Source organism: Phoenix dactylifera, chromosome 1 (genome assembly GCF_051530095.1).
Source record: "Phoenix dactylifera cultivar Ajwa chromosome 1, Ajwa_hap1_PhDact_Kaust_v1.1, whole genome shotgun sequence".
Lineage (NCBI taxonomy): Eukaryota > Viridiplantae > Streptophyta > Magnoliopsida > Arecales > Arecaceae > Phoenix > Phoenix dactylifera.
Genome location: NC_143190.1, coordinates 39,579,272 through 39,601,371, shown reverse-complemented (window position 1 = coordinate 39,601,371; position 22,100 = coordinate 39,579,272). Strand labels below are relative to the sequence as shown.

Genomic DNA, 22,100 nt, shown 5'->3' with positions numbered 1-22,100 from the left:
CGAAGATAAAAAAGCATAATCGCAGACTATAACATCTTCTTTCTGATGTTCCAAGGTATTTCAATTCTCTGCGAGAAAACTGAAATGTTGCTTATAGAAGAGATTGTTAAAGTTTGGACTTAATGATTCCGTCTGCATGTAATGATATTGCATGTTTCAGATATCTTTTGTGACTCTTATTGTATCTCATTTCAGCTCAATGAAGTGTTGATGGGCAACTTTGGCCTGACTTTCTCTAGGAAAAGAGGGGGGGGGGGGGGGGGGGGGAGAAAGGAGCACATAGCAGCATATTTGTGCATTGCAGTCTGACGCTTCTCACCTTCTTAGAATGATATCTCATAGCCTGAGGATAATTTGAATTCATTTTACAGAGTTAGAATTCTACTAACTTATTGTCCCTGATTTCAAAGCCTTCAGCCAGAGAGTAAAATACGGACGAACTCAAAAAAAAATAAAAAACTAACAAACAAAAAAGGAAATAGCACAGACAGTTCAAACCCACACTTCATGGCAGATAAATAGCCGAGCAATCATCATGTAATCTAATATAATTATGACCTCATTTAAGGAAAAAGTAGCTGGTGGCAGCAATCAAGAACGACAAGCTCAGCCAACCAGGAGGGTCCTTCTTCCAAAAGTAGCTAGAAGCAGTTCAACCAATTCAGAATTTCTGATGGTTTCTTTACGATCCTCACAACTCAAAACTAGAAGACAGTTTACAGATGGTTTGAAAATATTGATGTACTTCATTCTTGCTGAAAGCCATCTAAGTAATATTAAATTTTCCTGACGATGTTTCGATTTAATCCAACTATTTTCAGTAGCCCAATTTACCACATTAAATGAATTTCATAAGAAAAAAATCTTGAAAACTGATTGTTCTTTGTGGAGTTGTTGACTAGTAGATGAACCGGGTAATGTCAATTAAGCAAAAAAGCAGCAAAACTGATCAACTTGCAGTGAAAAAAAAAAGACATGATCCTCATCTCCAGGTCATGGTGAAGGCTTGGCCAGCAAAATGGATCTCTTGGATTTGCCAACAATAATTAGTCATACAGGTTGCTTGCCAATTTGTTACGATAATCGAACTCTAAACTACCACAATGAACTCGAGTTGATTAAGAATTCCCCAGATTTGTTACTTCTGTTTTAGACTAATTGAAACAACAGGATATTACAATAATTAGAGAGGTTTGGCCATGTTAGGTCTTGATATTCCTTGTTTGCTTATGGTTCCATTGCTTGTAATAAAATGTTTTCAACGGGCCAAAGTTAGCTTCTGTTATAATGTGCTAATCACAATTAACAAGATTTATTTCAGTAAAATTTGCTTAGCAGTGGATGCTCTTTTGACAATTTCTATCCAGTCACATTTTCCAGCATAGGGAGGATCACTGGAACCTACAATTACCAATGTTTTCAACGGGCCAAAGTTAGCTTCAGTTCTAACAAGTCTTTCTCTGGCTTCAGCTGAACATCAGAAACCATAAGAAAAAGGTTTTACTAATACTTCCATCATATATTTCTTTTTTTCACCATGATATTCCTGGAGAATAAAGGTTTCTCCTCCTCTATTCTGTCATTTGACCTTAATTGAGTCAATAGTCTAACCCGCTCCATTTTGCTAGCAAAAAATTCAAAGATCTCCGCTACATTCCTCATTAATAGCCCAGTGTCTGGCTATCTTGGATACGATAATCACTGTCTTTCCTATTTCGATACATAATGATAATCACTGTCTTTCCTATTTTGATACATATGAAGCTTTACACCTACATTGCCAGATCACTAATGCTCTGAAATATTCCTAAACATAACCAGTCTCAATACTGTTCTAGATTCCACCAGAGTTGCTGGCATGCAGCAGGCAAGCACTCTCTCCATTTCATGCACCTTGTTTAAATTCTATTTACAAATCCTCATGATCTCTACATTAAAGATATATAGCATTGATTTCAGGAGTGCAGCCATCACCTTTGCCCCATCTTCATCAGCAGTCTCACAAAATTTGCTATGTCAAAACCTTCATTAACATTTGACTTCTATCCTCAAAATTCCATTATAGCTTTGACTCATTATTGTCTCTCATCAAACAGGGCCACATCCCCAAAAAAATATGCATCAAGGAGTTTCTTCTAGAAATCAGTTTGCTTTCAATAAGCATCACTAATAACAGAATATCACTTAAAGTCTACTATCAGCTGCCTCGCTTTTCAAGGCCTTACAGTGCATTGAAGATTATAATAAATCTACAACAATGTTCAATTATCGATATGGAAAAAACTGCCACCTGAACTACATAATAGTACTCCTGCATGACTTTTACCTTGTGTGATTAAACACCAACATCCATCCTGATCTGATTAATATATTCCTTTCTTTCAAGTGCTTTTTGTATCATCCAAACCAAGAATCAAAAGAAAATCAAGTTGTAAATAGGTATGAAGATTTGAGGAAAAGTACTCGTCCTTGAAACAAATGACACTAACCACCATTACCTATCCTATATCAATCCTACTCAGAATGAATATAGAATTGCACAAACTAAACATATCTCTGGAATGGTTGCTTGATGCAAGAAATGTTCTCAAAAATTAGAGAATGATAACAACCAATAAAATACAATATTCCTTCTTAATGTTTTTGAAGAAAGTTCCTATATGCCTGCTCGAGTTTTTTGTTTCTAGAGATAAGGTTATGGATCATCAGAACAAGAGAATGCTTTTCCTTTACAAATCAATAATACCTTCATTAGTACTAGTGTTATATCAGCAATAAGGATCTGTCTCTAAAGCAATAAGAGGTAATTCCTACACATGCAAATCGGTCAACAGAATGGAATCAGCTGACAAACTGGCACCAAATTTAAATGCAAATAAGAGAAGAACAATCAGACAACAAAATGTAAGATTTAATGTCTTGTTCTTCAGGTCACATTAAAGATGTTATAAAGGCCGCAGACTACCTGTCAAATTCAGCTACAACCCTCACTGCACCTAGACTTTGGTTCCATGACTTCCATTCCTACACTCATTCAACTTGCTTCTTTGGTTGCAACTGGGGGGTCAGCACCCCCATCCCATAAATGGTTTTTTAATCAATGGAAGTAAAAGATCCGAATAACCTGAATGGATTCACATGGATCAGATTTTGGACATCTAAGTTAGTAAAAGGCACATCGTTTCATGGTGGGAAAAAAAAAATGGAGGTCAATAACTATACATGTACTAAACCAATATGTATTTATTTTCATTCAGAATGAGCAACCTATTGCTGCAAGACATCTGCCAATAACTGAGCTTAACAATAACAAAACTTGGATTTAAGGAATTTAAACAGAACCCTAGATTGCAACTTTATCCTTCGAAAGGTTTCCTGACATTGTAAATATTCAAACCACATGGAGATTTTGGAACAGAGATGTATTTGGTCAGTACATTTCAAATGAATATAGAATTGCACAAACTAAACAATAGCTCTGGAATGGTTGCTTGATGCGAGAAGTGTTCTCAAAATTTATAGACAGGTTTTTCATTTACATTAAGCACTGACAACCTTCTAAACAGAAATGCGTGAGATCAGTTGGATCGACGAAGTACCAAGACAGTATTTAGGACTAGAAGCGGGCTTTACTATGACTAACCAAGGATTTAGGTTGAGGATTGATCCAAGAAGATATAGGAGTTGCCATAGTGGGGTTGTATAGTGGCTAAGGACTTAACAGTCAGAAAAAGAAATGCTCAAGGAGATAAAGCAAAGGGTGACAGAAGGTGGTTGGCTGGTTTGCAAGGAACAGAAACAGATGACCATGCAGTTTAATATCCTTATGTCAGCTTCATATATTTGTGTACAAAACATCAGCAGGAGAAGAAAAGAAAACAAATAGTGGTTTTGTTATCACACCAAATTAGAGATGATAAAGTGGAAAGCAATATGATGCTTTGATATTTTTATGCCAGTCAAACTAGACTGCAGGCTTTGTCCTCCTCTTGGTAATTAACAACTTCTGTTTAAGTCTCATAAACTGTAAATGACGTAACCACAACCAATAAACTTTGTCTCAAACATTCAAAATTGCCTTTATGAGTTTCCTTCTCTATTTATCCATCCTAAGGGGTTACACCCCTGAACTTACAAGTCAGAAAACTCATCTAAATTCATATGACTTTGGGCCTGTTTTCTACTGATGTTTTTGTGCTTTTGTTTTCATATAAATTAGTGTAAAACATCATGGAGATTGATGTTGTAGGCAGCATTTGCAAGGATTTATTTCATTACTACTTTTAGTTCACCTTTTCTGGAAAATGGCAAATCTTTGCTGTCAAAAGCTCTAAAGATATTACAAGCAATTTCAAGAACAAAAAGGTTTTGCAGTCCATGGTTTTTCAGTTTAATTCAAATTTATACTAGGACTTTTGAAAACAGAACCAATACCAAACGGGTGCTAGAAAAGTCAGATTTACTCGAAGAAACTAACAAATTCAATCCTATCAACATGTGATCCTCTGACCCATCAAGCTCGCAGAACATTTAGATACAACGCCCAGCTTAAACTTTTTAATCCTCTTTAACTTAGTGATAAATTGTTGTATGAGGGACTTTAAGAAACTGAGGAGCCAGCTACGAAAATATAAGACACTTGGTAGATTGGAAACCTACCTAACTAATTATGCAACCTAAGATCATGCAATCAGAGAATGCCTTTGTAGGGTTCCTTGAGACTTTGAGTTTCCAAATTAAACTGCACAAATTTGGGGAACAGCAGAATGAAAATAGAAGCCGGAGCATATGAGTCAATACTGATAGATAGCGGAAAAGTTTCGTAACAATTTTATTATAGGTAATTAGAGAATGATAATAAGCAATAAAATACATATATTCCTTATTAATGTTTTTGAAAAAAGTTCCTATATGCCTGATCGAGTTTTTTGTTTCTAGAGATAAGGTTATGGAACATCAGAACAAGAGAATGCTTTTCCTTTACAAATCAATAATACCTTTGTTAGTACTAGTGTTATATCAGCAATAAGGATCTTTCTCTAAAGCAATAAGAGGTAACTCCTACACATGCAAATCGGTCAACAGAATGGAATCAGCTGACAAACTGGCACCAAATTTAAATGCAAAATAAGAGAAGAACAATCAGACAACAAAATGTCAGATTTAATGTCTGGTTCTTCAGGTCACATTAAAGATGTTATAGAGGCCGCAGACTACCTGTCAAATTCAGCTACAACCCTCACTGCACCTAGTCTTTGGTTCCATGACTTCCATTCCTACACTCATTCAACTTGCTTCTTAGGTTGCAACATGGGGGTCAGCACCCCCTTCCCATAAATGGTTTTTTAATCAATGGAAGTAAAAGATCTGAATAACCTGAATGGATTCACATGGATCAGATTTTGGACATCTAAGTTAGTAAAAGGCACATCGTTTCATGGTGGGAAAAAAAATGGAGGTCAATAACTATACATGTACTAAACCAATACGTATTTATTTTCATTCAGAATGAGTAACCTATTGCTGCAAGACATCTGCCAATAACTGAGCTTAACAATAACAAAACTTGGATTTAAGGAATTTAAACAGAACCCTAGATTGCAACTTTATCCTTCAAAAGGTTTCCTGACATTGTAAATAATCAAACCACATGGAGATTTTGGAACAGAGATGTATTTGGTTAGTACATTTCAAATGCATTAAAAACTGATAAACTGCCTCAGAAGAATATTTCAGAGATGAACCTACGTCAAATATCCGCTTCAACCTGAGAAATCGACCTCTGACCTTCCTTCCCAAGAATTCTTTGAAAAATGTAGGCATTTGATTCGATGGCATACAGCAGAATTAAGCAGGTAACTTTCAGAATTAAAATCAACACTTCAATTAAATCTAAAACGAAAGAAATAAATCAATGAGAATTATACAGATACAAACACATCATGTTCAAAAATAATAATAATAAAGTGATTTCAGGTATCAAGATGGGGGTTTTCCGTTATTTTTCATTATAATCAGAGTCATTTCAGATCCAAGGAAGGTGACATTCCTAACCTCCAAGAGACTCGACCTCCGGAACAAAGCCCTAATTTCGTCCACCTCCTTTGGGAAGCAGCGATCCACGGCGAGGACGGTGGCGCCGCCACGGCGGACGGTGCGCTCGAGCTCGGTGACGAAGCGGGTCGGGAAGAGCGCCCCGGCGAGGCCGGCGCTGAAGCCGAGATCGAAGACGCTGTCGAAGAAGGGGAGGTTGTGGGGGTCGGATCGGCTGACGAGCGGAGGGAAGTCGACGAGATCGACGGCGGTGACTTCGGCAACGCCGGACTCCTGGAGGGCAGCGACCTCGTGGCCGGCGCCGGCGGAGACGCAGAGGACGTGGGAGGCGTTGGAGAGGAGGCCGAGGGGGCGGAAGAGGGCGGCGAAGGCGTCGACGCGGCGGCGCCAGGCGCGGGAGGAGCGGAGCTTGGCGAAACGCTTCTCGGGGGTGATGTGGTCGCGGGCGGCGAAGTCGCAGGATGTCTTGGGGAAAGGGGAGAGTGTTAGGGTGAGGGCCTGGCGGTGGCGACCGTAGGCGGCGCCGCCGGAGGGGGCGCAGGAGAGGGAGTTGTGGTAGTAGAGGTGGAGGAGGGAGACGGTGGCGATGGTGGCGAAGGCCAGCGACACGCGGTTCAGAAGTCGCCGGACATTTCTATCCATCTGGGGAAGGCAGAAGTTACCCGAAATTGGATGCCAAGAAGGAGAGAGTTCCCATTCCTCTTCTTCTTGTTTTGCGATTATAATCCAAGAATCACTTGATTTTGCAACGAGCACATCTATCGTCGGTGCGGACGGCGATACATATAAATATATATTCATATTAAAAATATAGATATAATGTGTATATATAAATAAAATGTACAGTATGCATAAAAATAGAAGGTATAAATAATTATTAATGTAATTAATTTGATAGAATGAAAATTCTACTGATTAGTCAGATACTTCTGTAGAAAAGTATCTAACAGAAATATAGAATTCTATTAATTCTATGGGACTGAAAGGAATGATGGAAGGAGATAAAAAGAAACGTGAGGGGAAAAAAATAAAAATGAAGTAATGAATAAAGCATAAAAATAAGTAAATTGAAAAACAGTAAGTAGAAGATAAAAAAAAAGTATGGATTCTAAATGAATAAATTCAACTTTGAAAGAGAATCTTTATGATTCTTGAAGAATGTGGGGCAAAACTCTTATATATCCAAATATAAGTTTGCATTATTTTTTTTTTTTATAAATAATCTTGCTATGTGCTATAAACGACTTTTAGAGTTCTTAAATTGGTCCATTTGATGATTTAAAATATAACAACATGATAAAAAAATCATATATGTATACGTGTTTTCGTAGGTTTTACCATAAGAGGTTTGTTGAAAAATATACATACCCATACTTTTCTACCACAATGCATATATCATGTCACCATTCTTAGGAATATCCAGAAAATATGATATACATCAAGCAGAAGCATAAATACACCCCTATTTCATTATATATTCCTTCACAAGGTTCATATACTCTTTTGTTTGTAACGTGAAAACAAAAGAATTGTTGCAAAAATTTGATAAGGAAAGTGCTTGTGAAAATAAAATAAAATATTTAGAAAAAAAATGCACACCCAATTAGGGGTGAGTTCTTCCCAAAGTATGATTTTTTAACTTTCCAATAAAGTAATTATATATTTGAGTGAACATTTTTCAAGTAGACAAAGTCTGATGGACCACACTAGTTTTTTGACCTTCAATGTTTTAAAGCCTAGAGATATCTACAATAACTAGTTATAAAGCAAGAGCAACTGCAGGCAAAATGCTAAAATTTTTAGATTTAAGATAATTTAACTATAGTTTAATTTCTTACAATATCTAAAAATAATTATTTCATAATTAACTTTTTCTAATACATTATCTCTCATTTTTGGTTCACAAGTATCTCACTTCCCCTGTTATTGAAAATTCTTAGTCCATATTTTTTCTCTTATTAAATAGGATTTTTCTCACCTATTGGCTCCAAATTTAGCATTTTCCATTGTATTAATATAGATTAGATTAAGTTGTTTGGTAGCTATCCTTAATTCTCTCATCTTTTTATACTTGCTCTATCATTCTACCCAAACCCCGACGAGGAAGAGCTACGGTCAGTAAAATACAAATATAATGGTTCTAGATTTAGCTATTATATATACTAATCAAATCATTGCTAATAAATAGAATGGAAAAGTATGACCATCCATTTCAACAAAGACCACATCCTAGTTCAATAGCTCTGCATCTATTATCGCAAGGTTATTTTGTGTCTATATATTCAACTCTTTTTCTAGTTCTTAAAAACAAACAATGCTAGAATTTCATTGTCCATTGAAGTCTACCATATTCAAGTCTTTGAGAAAAATCCAACTAAAGTTTTTACAAAAAATTGAAAAGTTGGGAAACTAAACCGCTTTTTGTATAGTTTAAGGATAATATAAAAAGTACATTTACATATTTTCAGGTTTCAAATTGTATCTCTCTATACATGCACATTCATTCATGCCTCCATATACATGTATGGGTTTATGCAATTTGATAAATGTATTTCCACTTTTTTCTGTGTTCTTATTGTTCCTCTCCCACTAGAGAGGAAGAACTAATCCAATAGCAATTCTTGAGGGTTTTCAAGGTCCTGGACACAAACTGCGGCCGGCTTACACGAGAGACTGACTTACATTATTTACATAGAATGAGGTTTTATATGTAAAATGATTGTTTTGCACGAGAAACTTATAAAAAAATATATATATACAAAATAGTTTAGAGTAATATCGGGAGTACATTAATTTAGAGTAGAAGGGTGGCAATTGGGTCAGATCAGATATGATAGGATCAAATATGAATTGGGTCAAATATCTAAATTCGACCTATTTATTAAATAAGTCAAATTCATATATGAATCCGTCCTGACTCCTATTTATTAAACAGATAATTAAACAGATTTTTAACAAATTAAATATATTTAAATAAACTAAATAGATTAAGTAAGTTGGATTACACATGTCAGAAATATATTAAGCAGGCTAATATATCGTGATTCGATCTAATTATTAAATAGATTAAATATATTAAAAATTTAAATTTAAATCTAATTTATTTAATAAATAGATATAGATAAGTGACCTCTTTATAATCTAAATTTATTTATATTGAACCTAAATTTGCCAGAAATGGATCGTTCCTCGGTTAGATTGACGGGTTGGTACATTGCCACTTTAGTTCGGAGGTTCCAAGTGGCAAGCGCTTGAAAGTCGAAACCATACCCTAAAAATAAAAAGCTACTTTCCCGGTGTTCCCACATACAAAACCCTAAAACCCCCCAATCCCAACCTTATCTCCATCCCCCCTTCTCCCCCCAAACACCCCCCCTTTCTGCTCCAATGGCGACCATGAACTCCTCCTCCCTCTCCTCCCCCAAGGCCCAGATATTCTCCTCTCCGAACCCTAGAATGGCCCCACGCCACACCCTTGTCCCCGCCCTCCGCCCCAACTCCTTTCTCCCCCCTCTCTCGTCCCGCCACCGGCCAGCCTTCCGGTCGGGGGTGGCCCGGGCGATGGCGGCGGACAGAGAGTACTCCTCGAGGAGGAGCAGCAGCAGCGAGCCGAGAGAGACGATCCTGCTGCCTGGATGCGACTACAATCACTGGCTTATCGTCATGGAGTTTCCTAAGGACCCCGCCCCCACCCGGGAGCAGATGATCGAGACCTACCTCAACACCCTCGCCACCGTTCTCGGAAGGTAAAGGGCTTTAAGATTTAAAAAGATCGAATCTTTGTGGAATAGGGATCCTCTTTCTAAAGATTTTTCAAGATTTCTAATGTCCGGCAACTTGATCCGTGGTAATTTCATATTTTGTTATCTTATTTTTATTTTTAATGAACTATGACCGTTTTCCTGAATGTCTTTCTTGGAATCATGATGATTGGTATCATTCTTGAAGTTTTTATCTGTTCTGGTATCATTCTCTTTTTTTTTTATGGAAAAAAATACTATGATTTTTTTTTCTAGAATTCTTAATATAATTGTCTTCGAAATTTATAGAGAAGAAAATAGAAGAATTCTAGCATGATGGTTCTAAATTTTCTCTGCATTTTTCTGATTTGTTATTGTGTTGATCAAATTATTATCTGACAATTGAAACTAGGGGTGAAACCATCATTTTAGCTACTAATAATACTGTGGACATTATTTTCTAATATTTGTTTTTTTTATTAGAATCTATTATATGGTGGGTTCTAGACAGACTACAGATTCAAGGTTGCAAGGCATCCTGTAAAATGGGGATAAAAGCATGGGGGTAGTGTAATGCCACGTCCATTTAAAGTGGCTTGGAAAAAATTGTGAAATAGGACAACCAATTCAGTTATATGGAAACAATTTTTTAGTGACTTGTGATCTGGGCTTGGAATTTGATTTTTGTATGTTTGGTAGATTCAAATAAGTTAAAGAGATAAATTGAAAAAAATGCATGAATGTCTGAAAGGATAAAATAAGCATCAATTTAACAAAGTTGCCAAATGTGATAGCTAAAATTTACGCTGTATTAATTTAACTCTGTGTCATTGTGATGAAATGAAATACAAGAATATTGTAACAAGTGTTCATGCAAGCACACTAGTTTGTGGATACTTGAGCATATGTCCTGGCTAGTCAATGGAAATTCTGCTCATATGGTGGAGGTAGCCACGCACCCTTCACTCCAAACGCCAGTCAGGTGAGTGTTCATTGAGGTTGTGTGGCTATATTATTGACCACTCGATGTACCCTGGTCAGGAAGATTATTTTGGACTCCAAATGTAGGATGATTAAGTACCACAAAGTAGTTTATATGCTATAACTTTCTTCTTGTAAGACCACCTTTCAGACTACATCAACAAGCTACTGTTTTATAATTGCTAGTAACATTATAAGGCCGTATTATGGACTTAGGATAATGGTTGTAAACTAAAAATTGGTGGGAAAAGGAAAGGAAGGCATCATATTTTGAACACAAAAAAAAAAAAGAACAAAAGAAACAAAGACAAAGAAGAAGGATGAAACGAGGACTAAGTGAAAAAGACAAGGGCAAGAAAAGGAAATAGTTGAGAATGAAGGAAAGAGAAGGGAAAAAAAGCAAGGTTTAGAAGGAGAGGAATATTCTGGTTGTAGATTTTGTAGTTCTTTTAATTGCTTTGCATCTACCTGACCTAAGGAAATTTTTTGGTATGGTGAATTCAAGATGAACAATTATTTGATGATTCAAACTCAAGCTAGTGCTGTGAGAGTTGGATATCGAAATCTACAAAATAGTGGATGCAAAATAAGAAAAGAACAATGCAGGCTCTGCAAGGAAGGACATGACTGTGTCCAGGACAATATGGACAAGGAAAAAAAAATGCTTTCATTCTATAAGGTCGTGTCCGCCCTAGTATGTGACATGTGAAAAAAATGCCTTCCATACCTAAGCCTTGGATTGATGTTTGGACTGAGTTTGATTCTTGAAAATTCATCTAATGTTTGATTGAAGATTTTAGGAATCTGTTGGAGTTATCAGTAATGAATTTTAGGAAGCGTGGATGGTTTGGTTGTCTTCTTTTGGCATAGGAGTAGTGAATGTTGCCTTTTCTTTTCCATCCTCTCCTGACTCCTACTTTCGCCACTGCCAATTATATTTCCACAAGATGGACCTAGGGACCATTTGGGTAAACCAGATAGTCAACATGGAGTATTGATTGTTGAAATCTGCTATGGGACTTCAACTTATCCTAGATTTTTATTTCAGGCGTGTTAGGCTGCTTCAAAGTCGATAGCTTTTAATATTGCCTAAATGATTGTACAAGGACTAACAACAATTTCCTGCATTCTTCTATTACATTGTGAACAAAACAACTTATGGATTACAGACTTAAAAGAAATAAGTACTGCTGTTGCAGATGTCCTATAGAACAGCCTTAAGAATTGTTATTACAAAAATATTTAGCTTATCTTCTAGTAATGGTTGTTGTGATTGACTAAGAACTTAATTAATTTCAATATCTTCATATATTTGGATTTCATAACTGTCCTTTATAAATTTTGCAACACTTATTTCTAATATTTTAAAGCAAAAGCCTTCACATGGACACACATGGTAGAGGACATAAATTGCATGTTTAAGTATCCTTCACAGTTAGTAGATACACCCCTCCATATTCACTCTCTTGTAGCTGACCCAGGGAAATAAAGAAGAGAAATGCATACAAAGTTTATATTTGTCAAATGTTTCCAATTAACCATAATAGATGGGATCACAGTCATGCAGTAAATGTTCTTTCCTTCTTGAATAAATCCATGCACCAAGATCTAGTATGCTTGTAATTACATTATTGTAACTCTAAACCATGGTCTTTGGTGATCTTATGGAGCTAAGGTTCATATACTAATAACTTTTGGAACTAATGAATTGGAGCTAGGGTTCATATACTAATAATTTTTGGAATTAAAGAATTATAATATCCAAACACTATGTCAGCCTTGCAAATACATAACCGTGTCCCATAGGCAAAGCATGCCTTGATTTAATATGTTTCAACTAGTATCAAGTGATCGCCATGCATATGCTTGTAATTTTGCTGGCGTATTTGAGGACTAGAGCTTATCAAATATTGTAGGAGTAGAAGATGAGAAGAAAACAAGGCTCTCATTCCAGTTCTCTGAGTTTCAGATCGGTCAATCTTATTTCTGACATAGTGGCGTTTTGCAGCATGGAGGAAGCTAAGAAGAACATGTATGCATTTAGTACAACTACTTATACTGGTTTTCAGTGCACTGTATCTGAGGAGACTTCAGAGAAATTCAAGGGTAAGCTAGTATCTTGGTAAAGATTATATATTCTTTCTGTAATTTTCTTACCATCCATCTTAATCTGTTCGTAAATTGATTTGCACCTTGTGTAGGATTGCCTGGTGTTCTATGGGTGCTACCAGATTCCTATATCGATGTGAAAAACAAGGACTATGGAGGTAAGTTTAAGCGCTGCACGTATGTTATTGTCAATATATATCATTCTCAGATGAATTTAAGTCCATGATTTGTTCTCCCATTTAGGTGATAAATATATAAATGGGAAGATAATTCCTTGTACATACCCAACCTACCAACCAAAACAACGGAGTGGTTCAAAATACCAGAGCAGAAGGTATGAGAGACGGAGGGATGGTCCTTCATCCGAACGGGGAAGGCCAAGACAACAAACTCCTCAACCCGAGTCAACTTCTTAACGAGGTAAATATGACAGGATTAGCTATTACACCATTGTCATCAATTTTTACTTGCCTGCAATCTTAAACAATTTACATCGATGCTGTGTTGCGGGTAGATCATTAAATGTCATGCATCAATGAATGGATGGTACTTTACCAAATCCTATGATCTGGTACTACCTTATGTCAATTCTACAATGAGACAACTTTTCTGATGAATAGAAGTAGAATTTGCTGATGTGGGATGAGTGGTGTCATTATCAAGTGGCTGTTCATATATCATGCAACATAAGTTTTGTGGTACTTGTGAGAAACTTCACAAGTTCATTATATGTCAACTACAAATTTCAGAACCGGATGTATTATTTAACCACATGCTGTCATTTATGTGACTTTAAATTATATTCATTCTTGATTTTGGTAAAATTTAGGAGGATTTTAGAAATATGTTGAAGATTGAAAGGTGAACAAATAAAAACAATATAGATTAAAATTATTAAAGACATTCGGCTGAATAAGAGAATTCAGAAAAGTCTCAGAATAAATATTGAAGAACTGGCAAAAAATGTCATGTTTTGCTGCTGTAAAAACAAATCAGCATGCAAGTATTCTTTGTTTTCGCACGCCGACAAGTGCCGTGCCTTTTCTTTTGAATAAGTTTAAAGGCACTAATGAATAAATACTTCTTTTGAAAACAAGTGGATCCCGGGATTTATGTGAATGCTGATGTTTCTATAACAACCCCATTTATCACAACGTGTCCTTGGACACCTCTCAAAACTTATAACAACTGCATAAGTTTATTCTTCTAGGTTTCCTTCAACCGCAAATCCTTGTCCAATAGAACCCTCTCTTGCAAACAACCGATCTACGTCTGATACCATGCAATTTACCATGCAATTTCTACAATAACTTTTGTTTTACGTGGGGCTCGCGTGGACCCACCAGATCCTGGACACAATTTGATCAGAACATGGGCTCAACCATAATCAAATGGGTTTGTTAGGTGAAGGTTGGTGGAGACACACCATCAGATTCCAGCTACCCTTGATTGAGGATTTACTTGTTTTCATCCTTGTGATGTCCGGATATCTCCCTCTCTTGTGAGTTCTTATAGTGGTGCACCAAGATAAGCGCTTGATGAATAGGGCCCATAGAAACGAGCGGCTGTGATTGACTACATGCGCGGTCATGTAATGCATACAATGTAGGATATAATTTCTCCTCAAATTGTTGGAGGCACTAAAGATGCTCAATTTTAAATTGAAAAAACCAATTTTAGGTGATGCACTTAAAAAAAAAAAAATCTAGTTGACATCCATTTAGTTAGTTAACCTTATATGAAGTCGGGTGCCTTTTAAGCCAGGTAATTTAATCCATGTGTTTAGAGGTCGAGATATCCTATCATTTTGGTGGGTGGCAGATATTAAGATAAGATGAGGAGACTGCAGAAATTTGAAGGAAAAGCGATAAGCAAGATGTCCTTAGTTTCAAACACGTTCACTGATTAAAGAAAGAAAAGATAAAATATTTTAAAATCTCAACTAACGTAAGAGATTGGGATATTATTTGGGGCTCAACCATGGAATTACACCAATCCTTCCATACGTGGTTCACTAGGAGATTGGGTGGTCTCTGGCTGAGCATTTTGGTAAGGTGCTGTAAATCACCTTGTTGTCGGCTCCAATGACCTTTCATAATATTTTATTCTTTGATATTTTCAGGTGTATTCATACTTGAATGGTGGGAATTGCTCCTCTTAGCCAAAAAATAAATAAATAAAAATGGTTTATCTTGTTTTCATATCAACCTAGATCCATGTCAAGGTGTCAATATATCAGTTTATGTTGATATCTGGTACCTTGATATATTGATTCAATATTTAAATATCAGCTTAGATATTTTAAACAATTTATTAGCATTTTTAATCAATTTTAACTTGATTAGTATCCAAATCAAAGTTTAAATTAGCAACTAATCTCTAGTTTACTAGTTAAATCAAGATTATGATACGTTTGTTCGTGATATTTTTTTTTTTGGATGAAATAGATTGAATTCTCTGTCTGTATATCTTGATATCACCACCCATCGAGATGGCCGTCAATGCAGTGGAATAACAGATTACAGATATACTAATAAATAATTTAAACACTATTAAGTAAATTAATATTGTACTGATTAATACGCAGAACCAAATCTAGAAGAACCTCGTATTGCTATGCCCGAGGGTGATCATTGGAGCAAGTCCAGAATTTCGAGACAGTAGTTTTTAATGCTGGCCAAAACAACAAGAACAAAGACACTGATGTCTCCTCGGGTTCTAAGATGGTGAATGAGATGGCCCGTCCTGGTCCCAACTCGGCTCATCTGCAACCACGATACATGCTTGTTTCCGTACTGTCATGAATCATTCAAGCCATTGAAGCACCTGTGGACCATTAGATTTGGTACCAATCTGTTCTCGCCGGACCAATAGTATTTTTGGTGGTCCTAACATATTCCATCTATAATTTGATCATAATTTGATCAATCTCAGCCACACCATCAAATAACCATTGAGTTGGATGGCCGTATTTGAGTAGCTCTATGCTTGTGGTGGAACGAGGACTTCTTGAACTTGGCTCACTAGGGAAGAAAGGGCGAGGAGAATTTCAGAAGAAATATGGGACAGACAGATCTTATAAAGGGAAAAAGATAAAAACATAAACAATTCTAGTAGGCTAATCTCGTGAAGGGAACTAAAGAATTTAAGGACTCAATCATTGATGTCTAAGGCCTGTCATTAGGGAAGCTGGAGCCAAAAAAAGAATGGCGTCTTCCTACAAGAGAGGTAGCGTCTAATAAATTCTCCCCCTTTATTGCTTGGAGCTCTGAACCAGATTAAACTAATAAGACGGTGTTGGCTAGCTTTGCCCATGTTTCAGAGTGGGTTGGTTATCTTGCAAAGTGCCCTTGCTTTCTTTATTGAACGACTCCTAAGAGAAAGAATACGACGGACTTGAATTTTACTCTAAATAGAATAACCATCAATACAAGGTGTATTAGGCTGGCTAAGTGGGTGTAATGCATGTCTCAAATGTTTAATCGATCATGTCTATTGCTTATGCTTTTTACTATTAATTAGGATATGTAACTATTCGAAGATAAATGTTAGATTGAAGTTATGCTGTTTTTTTTTTTTATGGGGCGGCAATGGTAGAAGTGGAAAACTTTCCCTCGATTTTATTAAAAGATTGAACATGCGATTAGTATAAGGAAAAGAGAAGTGGGAAGTTTTACGTACGAGCTGAGAAAGGTACAAATAGTTTGCTAAAATAAAATCATTAAAAGTCTTTGGAGACTATTAGTATAGGATTAAAAAATTCAAAAAATATCTTCTGCCTAGTCTTTTTAGGTGACATCTTGGGTTGTGACAAATTGTATCACAACAAACTTTGCCTATAGTCTATATGGACCAGGAGATACAACTATGGGTCAATCGTGGTGTTTATGATTAGATTTGAATAGATTTAAACTTTTAACTTGACACGAACGTTAAGATTTGAACAGAAAAGTATGTGAGGACTCATGCAGGTGTTTATTTAGTCCCACATTAATTATTAGTCGGAAAGATGTTGAGTATTTATACAGGATTAAAAAACTCAAAAAAAACCTTCTGCCTAGTTTTTTTAGGTGAGGTCCTAGGTTGTGATAGTTTTTCCTCTCTTCTTCTCATGAACCAAATGACTCCTTGGGCTCGTTTGGTTCGCGGGAAACATTTTCCTTCCTAGGAATATGATTCCTGGGAAACAAATTTCTGGGAAGAGGATGCCTAGGAAAGTACTTTTGGCATGTTTGGTTGACCATGGGAAGGTGACAAATTTCCAAGATGCTTATGTTTGGTTGGCCATCCACTTTCCTAGGAAAGTTATATATAATTCCTATTATGCCCTTAATAAAAATTAGGTTTTTAATGCCTCTTTAATGCTTCTTTAATGCTGAAGGGACTTTTTGGGAAAAAGTAAAAATGGAGTGATTCCCGCCTCATGGGAAAGTAACTTTCCCATGTTTCTCATGGGAAAGACTTTCTCATGAAATGTGGGAATCACATTTCCATGGGAATACAACTTTTCCTTCTCTCTCCTTTGAAAACTCCAACCAAACAAGAGGCATCTCATTACTTTCCCGTTGACCACACTTTCCCCCCTTCTTTTCCCGCGAACCAAACGAGCCCCTTAGCTTTTTCCCTCTCTTTTCTTACTAAAAAATTTAAACCATCAACAACCCCATGCCCCTTCTCTCTTATTGTATTACAATAATTGTTGATCACCCTTTGCCGCATGGCTTGGATGAAGTGTTTCATGTGCAAAGAACGGGCCCTGTAACAGTATTCTGAGATTCATATTCACATCATTTCATTATATCCATGTACAGATTGTGCAAGTGAAGTCGAAGGCAAGGATAAAGATTATCTATACTAATAGTTGGTAGGATGGACTCGCTGACTTTTCTTAATTTACGATAGAAGGTAAATGAAAAAAAAATACTATTACAACTACTAAGTCAATGTTTCAAAAAAATTACAGACAAACATGAATTAACGGAAAAAAAGTTGATTAAACCATGGCATTTGTGTAAGGAGAAAAGGGGATATAAAGTAGGAAACACATTTTTAAAGTATATATGAATTGGATGCCGGAATGAAAACTTGCCAAAAGAATGAAATTTCAAACCTAACTGCACTTCATCCTCGTATAAAAATTTCACATAATACTCTCATTGTGCTTTCGGGTTAATATAATTGTAAATATATATGAACAATACGATAAGCATGCATGAAGAATGCATAGAGAGAGAACAAAATTAGCATTATTATATGAAGACTAAAATTTAACCAAAAGATGGATATTGTAGAAAGATAGTTATGGAAAACTTTATTTTTCAGAAATACTATAATTTATATTTATCAGAGGTGCACATATAAAGAGTTCGGATCGCCTATGCTTATAGATATCAAAATGGTGCATGAATGAGTCAAATACGCAATCAAATTAGCCTACATGTTCGACCTTTGGTTCTCAATCACCATTATGAACTACATTTGAAAGAGGGGATAGTTAGCATCCATTCCAAGGTCAACATAGAACTAATCTATTACACACATCTAACTTACTCACCTAACGATTTAGATGGCTTCAGAAGAAACACTATTTTTTAAACATTAATATTTCATATCATAAGCCTATTTATTATCATAATGGTCATGCTTATATCCAATCATTTATTTTTATAGAAAATGGGGTCGAGAAAGGGATTAATAATACTCGCCACAAGTGCCTACAAATTATTTAGTGGTCGCAGCTGTCTCTGATCTGGCCCCCTTAAAATAAAGCTTGGGAAACCTCGTAATTTTCTCCATTATTTTGTCGCCACGCTGCCACTGCCACTCTGGTTTCCCCTTAAAGGATTCTTTTCCAACTCTTCTCCATGCCATGACAAACAGGCCAAAATAGAAGGCTCAAACCTCCATTCCGCTGGTCCAACGATTTATTGGAAACTACGGAGCCCGTGATTACCTTGTACTGACCCAAACGCCCTTCTTCATCTTAAAATCTTTATATATTTTTATTACATAACAGCTTATGGCATGTGAAGCCGGCCAAAATTAGGAGCTATGTTGTTTATATTTGTATATATTTCCGTTATAATTATTTTATTGTTCAACAACCTTAGCCAGCCAAGCTTCTTCCTTACTGATATTTTTTTTATAACCTTTCGGAATTTGTATTTTATTGTTGTTCATCAACTCTTCTCCGTTGTAATTATTTTATTGCTTCACTTAAAATTTATGTACTTGTTGAAGCCTGATTTCCAGGCTATCTTGACGCGAAGCTAATATCGAGGAGACTTAGAAGATTTGGTCTGTGTACGAGTTTGGAAGGAAGGAAAAAATTGATAAATAAGTAACACATATCGGAATATTCATCAATATGAATAAATCGGGATATGATCCACCAATAGGCTGAAAGGAAAAAAATATATTTAAGATTCTCGAATCTAAAGTAACACTTATAGTAAATCTTGAATTAGATAAAAATTTTAAAAGATATATTTTATTTTACTTATTGATAGAATCTAATAATAAGGTTTTTGTCTTTTTGGAGTCCGTTCAGATACTGGTCACGCACATGTTTTATCTTCTTTTCCAATTCAAAATACCCTTCCAGTGAGGCGGTCCCACCGGCTATTTAAGAAATTTTATACCACCTTTCTACCAACCCTTCTATTTGCTTTCTTGTTTGCCCTCAAATCTCCTCGCAAGCCTTCTCTCTCCCAAAATCTCTTTCTATCTAAACCCCCTCCTTAAACCCTTCTCTCCTCCTCCTTCTCTTTCTCCTCCTCCACGGAATCAACCATGGCAAGGTTCCGGCCTTTCTCGATTCTTTTAACGTTTCTAGCCATTATAGCTCTCATGGGCCCCTGTTCGTCCCTCGCGGCGGCCGGCGGCGGCGGCTCGATCCACGAGCTGCTGCGCGAGCACGGCCTCCCGGCCGGGCTCGTCCCCAAGACGGTCGAGTCGTTCGACCTCGACCGGGACTCCGGCCTCCTCGAGGTCCGGCTCGAGAGGCCCTGCTACGCGATGTACGACGAGCTCGCCTACTTCGACCAGGTGGTTCGCGGCAACCTCAGCTACGGCGCGCTCCGGGGAGTGGAGGGCTTCTCCCAGGAGGAGCTCTTCCTCTGGCTCCCCGTGAAGGGGATTCTCGTCTCCGATCCGTCGTCCGGCGTCATCCTCTTCGACATCGGCCTCGCCCACAAGCAGTTGTCCCTCTCGCTCTTCGAGGAGCCGCCGGCCTGCCGGCCGGCGGTGCGGCAGGTCGTCGCGGAAGGTGAGGGGCCGCGAAAGATGCGATCTTGATGGCTGTTTTCCGTTTCAAATCCGGCTCAATTGTCTTTTGCGCATATTTGTTGCTCTGTCTTTCTGACTCCCCGGGTAGCTCGCATTTATTACTACTCTCCGTATGATTCTAATGTGTTCCATTAAAATTTTTGGCTCATTGAAGATTTTAGTTTAGATTAGATCTATGTGCTTTATTTATACATATATTTTTTCCTCCGACTATTGGGGGATCTTTTGGAGTCTTCAAGAATTAGTAGATCTACTTCAGCCATCATCTGCTGTATTGTTAGCATCATGCGTTTTTCTTCTTGTTTTTTTTTTCCCTTGATAGAGGTTTGTAGATCTATGTGTCCTTGATACGGGTTTATTGGTAGTAAGTGATTCTATCGAAATTTTCTAAATTCTATGTTTGATCCTTCCTTCTTTTCATATTAATTTGTGTTGTTATTTGTACTGTGTTTTAAGTACTAGAATTGTTTCTAATAATGTCTACAACAATCTAATTGATTTTACGTACTGAACTGCCGCTCTCGATGGGCAATGGAAAATTGGAACTACCAATACCGACTTAATTTTTCATCCTTTTTTATCTGTCTGCTGGTTCTAATGACAAAAATCTAATTTACTTCAACTTAGGAGTTGCTTTCCTTTTGCCGTTTTCTTAGCACACAACGTTGTATATACTTTAGACGATGGCTTTTATTTCTAGGCACTGTTCTTGTCCTTTATGTGCGGCATCAATATGAGACTGCAATTCTCTCTTCAAACTACTTTGACTTTTATTCAATTTGCCATTCAACTCTCTTTTGGAAACTCTTCTATAGTTGAATAGATTATGTATCTGGAAATCGTTTTCTTGTATATGTAACCCATTTTTTCCTTTCTTTTTTGCTTTATCTAGTGTTCTCCAGTTGAAATTGGTTATCTTTTGCTGATCTGTATGGAAGTTTGTTTCCCAGATATTTACTTCTGGGCGTTCTGTTGCAAACTTTCTCTGGGTTGCTTCACCTTTACCCTTTATTTTTTTTTTTAGCTGTTACAGATATCCAGTCTTTTTTTTTGTGGGGGTGGGGCTCAAAGTCTTCTTTTCGCTTTATTTCCCGAAGCTATGTGCTGTATAACAAGTTGTTCTGCACCTTCTGTCTGTCGATTTTTAACTAACCGTACTTGATGTGTGTTTGCTTTGCAGTGCTTTTGGGTAGAAGGGGTGGATTCCGAGCCCAGAGATGAACTTAGAAGAGAAGCTCCGGTCTTTCTTTCTTCCCCCAAACCATACTCTCTCTCTCTCTCTAACCGGATTTCATGATGTAAAAATGGAAATAGTGGAACTCAATGTCTGATAGACCCGTCTCCCCTTCACCTCTTCATATGTGGCACGGTTTTTAGTGTGTTTTGGGACTAGATTACACGGATGAAGTTTTGAGATGAATGGTGTGGTGTGCAAGCCTAGTTCCGTGTACATAAACTGGCTTTACGTTTATACTAGCGATGGCTTTGTGATCGATGATCTCCTGGTGGGTTGTCATTCTTTTATGATGCCATCTACCGAATCTTGTCACCTTGCTAAGGTGGCATAGCTACCGTCCGGCTGTCATTCATTAATGATGCATTGGTCGTTGTCTTCCGAATCTTGTCATGTTGCTAAGGCAGCCATGTAGCCAATTAAATGGTACGTCTCATGTGATGGGACTAAACAATGATGTCAATTTGTTCAAATGGTCTATAAAATATTTATAAAATAATGTATTTTTAGGCAAGGTATGGGTTGGCCAAACGACTTGTTTGGTTGTTGGGATGAGAATGAAAAAATGTTGTTTATCGGAGAGAAAAAAAACCCTTATATTTAGTTGATTTTCTTAAAAAATAATTTTTATAGAAATAAAATTTTTATATGTTATGAAAAAGATGTGAAATATTTTTTTGCTAGAAATTTTCTTA

At 36.8% G+C, this 22,100-nt stretch overlaps 3 protein-coding genes across 5 annotated transcripts; 2 read left to right on the top strand and 1 right to left on the bottom strand.

Annotated features, from left to right (window-relative positions):
* Positions 1-1,522: 1,522 nt before the first annotated feature.
* Positions 1,523-6,821, bottom strand: LOC103707158 (uncharacterized). Of its 3 annotated transcripts, none has more exons than XM_088700925.1 (2): positions 6,055-6,821; positions 1,523-3,124 (listed from the first exon to the last, which is right to left on the bottom strand). In XM_088700925.1, exons 1-2 carry the CDS (start codon positions 6,694-6,696, stop codon positions 3,098-3,100), a joined length of 669 nt encoding a protein of 222 aa, XP_088557051.1. In that variant the 5' UTR covers positions 6,697-6,821; the 3' UTR covers positions 1,523-3,097. The 3 variants fall into 3 exon arrangements, with proteins under 3 accessions (XP_088557051.1, XP_088557053.1, XP_008789767.1); XM_088700927.2 differs by lacking the exon at positions 1,523-3,124 and adding an exon at positions 3,132-5,892 and having other exon boundaries at positions 6,055-6,820; XM_008791545.5 differs by lacking the exon at positions 1,523-3,124 and having other exon boundaries at positions 5,908-6,820.
* A 2,525-nt stretch (positions 6,822-9,346) lies between these two features.
* On the top strand, positions 9,347-13,690 carry LOC103707159 (multiple organellar RNA editing factor 9, chloroplastic-like). Its single transcript, XM_088700915.1, has 4 exons — positions 9,347-9,800; positions 12,784-12,881; positions 12,977-13,042; positions 13,128-13,690. The coding sequence occupies exons 1-4, from the start codon at positions 9,442-9,444 to the stop codon at positions 13,298-13,300; spliced, it is 696 nt and encodes a 231-aa protein (XP_088557041.1). The 5' UTR covers positions 9,347-9,441; the 3' UTR covers positions 13,301-13,690.
* Positions 13,691-17,015: 3,325 nt separating this feature from the next.
* On the top strand, positions 17,016-21,790 carry LOC103707160 (uncharacterized). Its single transcript, XM_008791547.5, has 2 exons — positions 17,016-20,151; positions 21,352-21,790. The coding sequence occupies exons 1-2, from the start codon at positions 19,677-19,679 to the stop codon at positions 21,390-21,392; spliced, it is 516 nt and encodes a 171-aa protein (XP_008789769.2). The 5' UTR covers positions 17,016-19,676; the 3' UTR covers positions 21,393-21,790.
* The last annotated feature ends 310 nt before the right edge of the window (positions 21,791-22,100 follow it).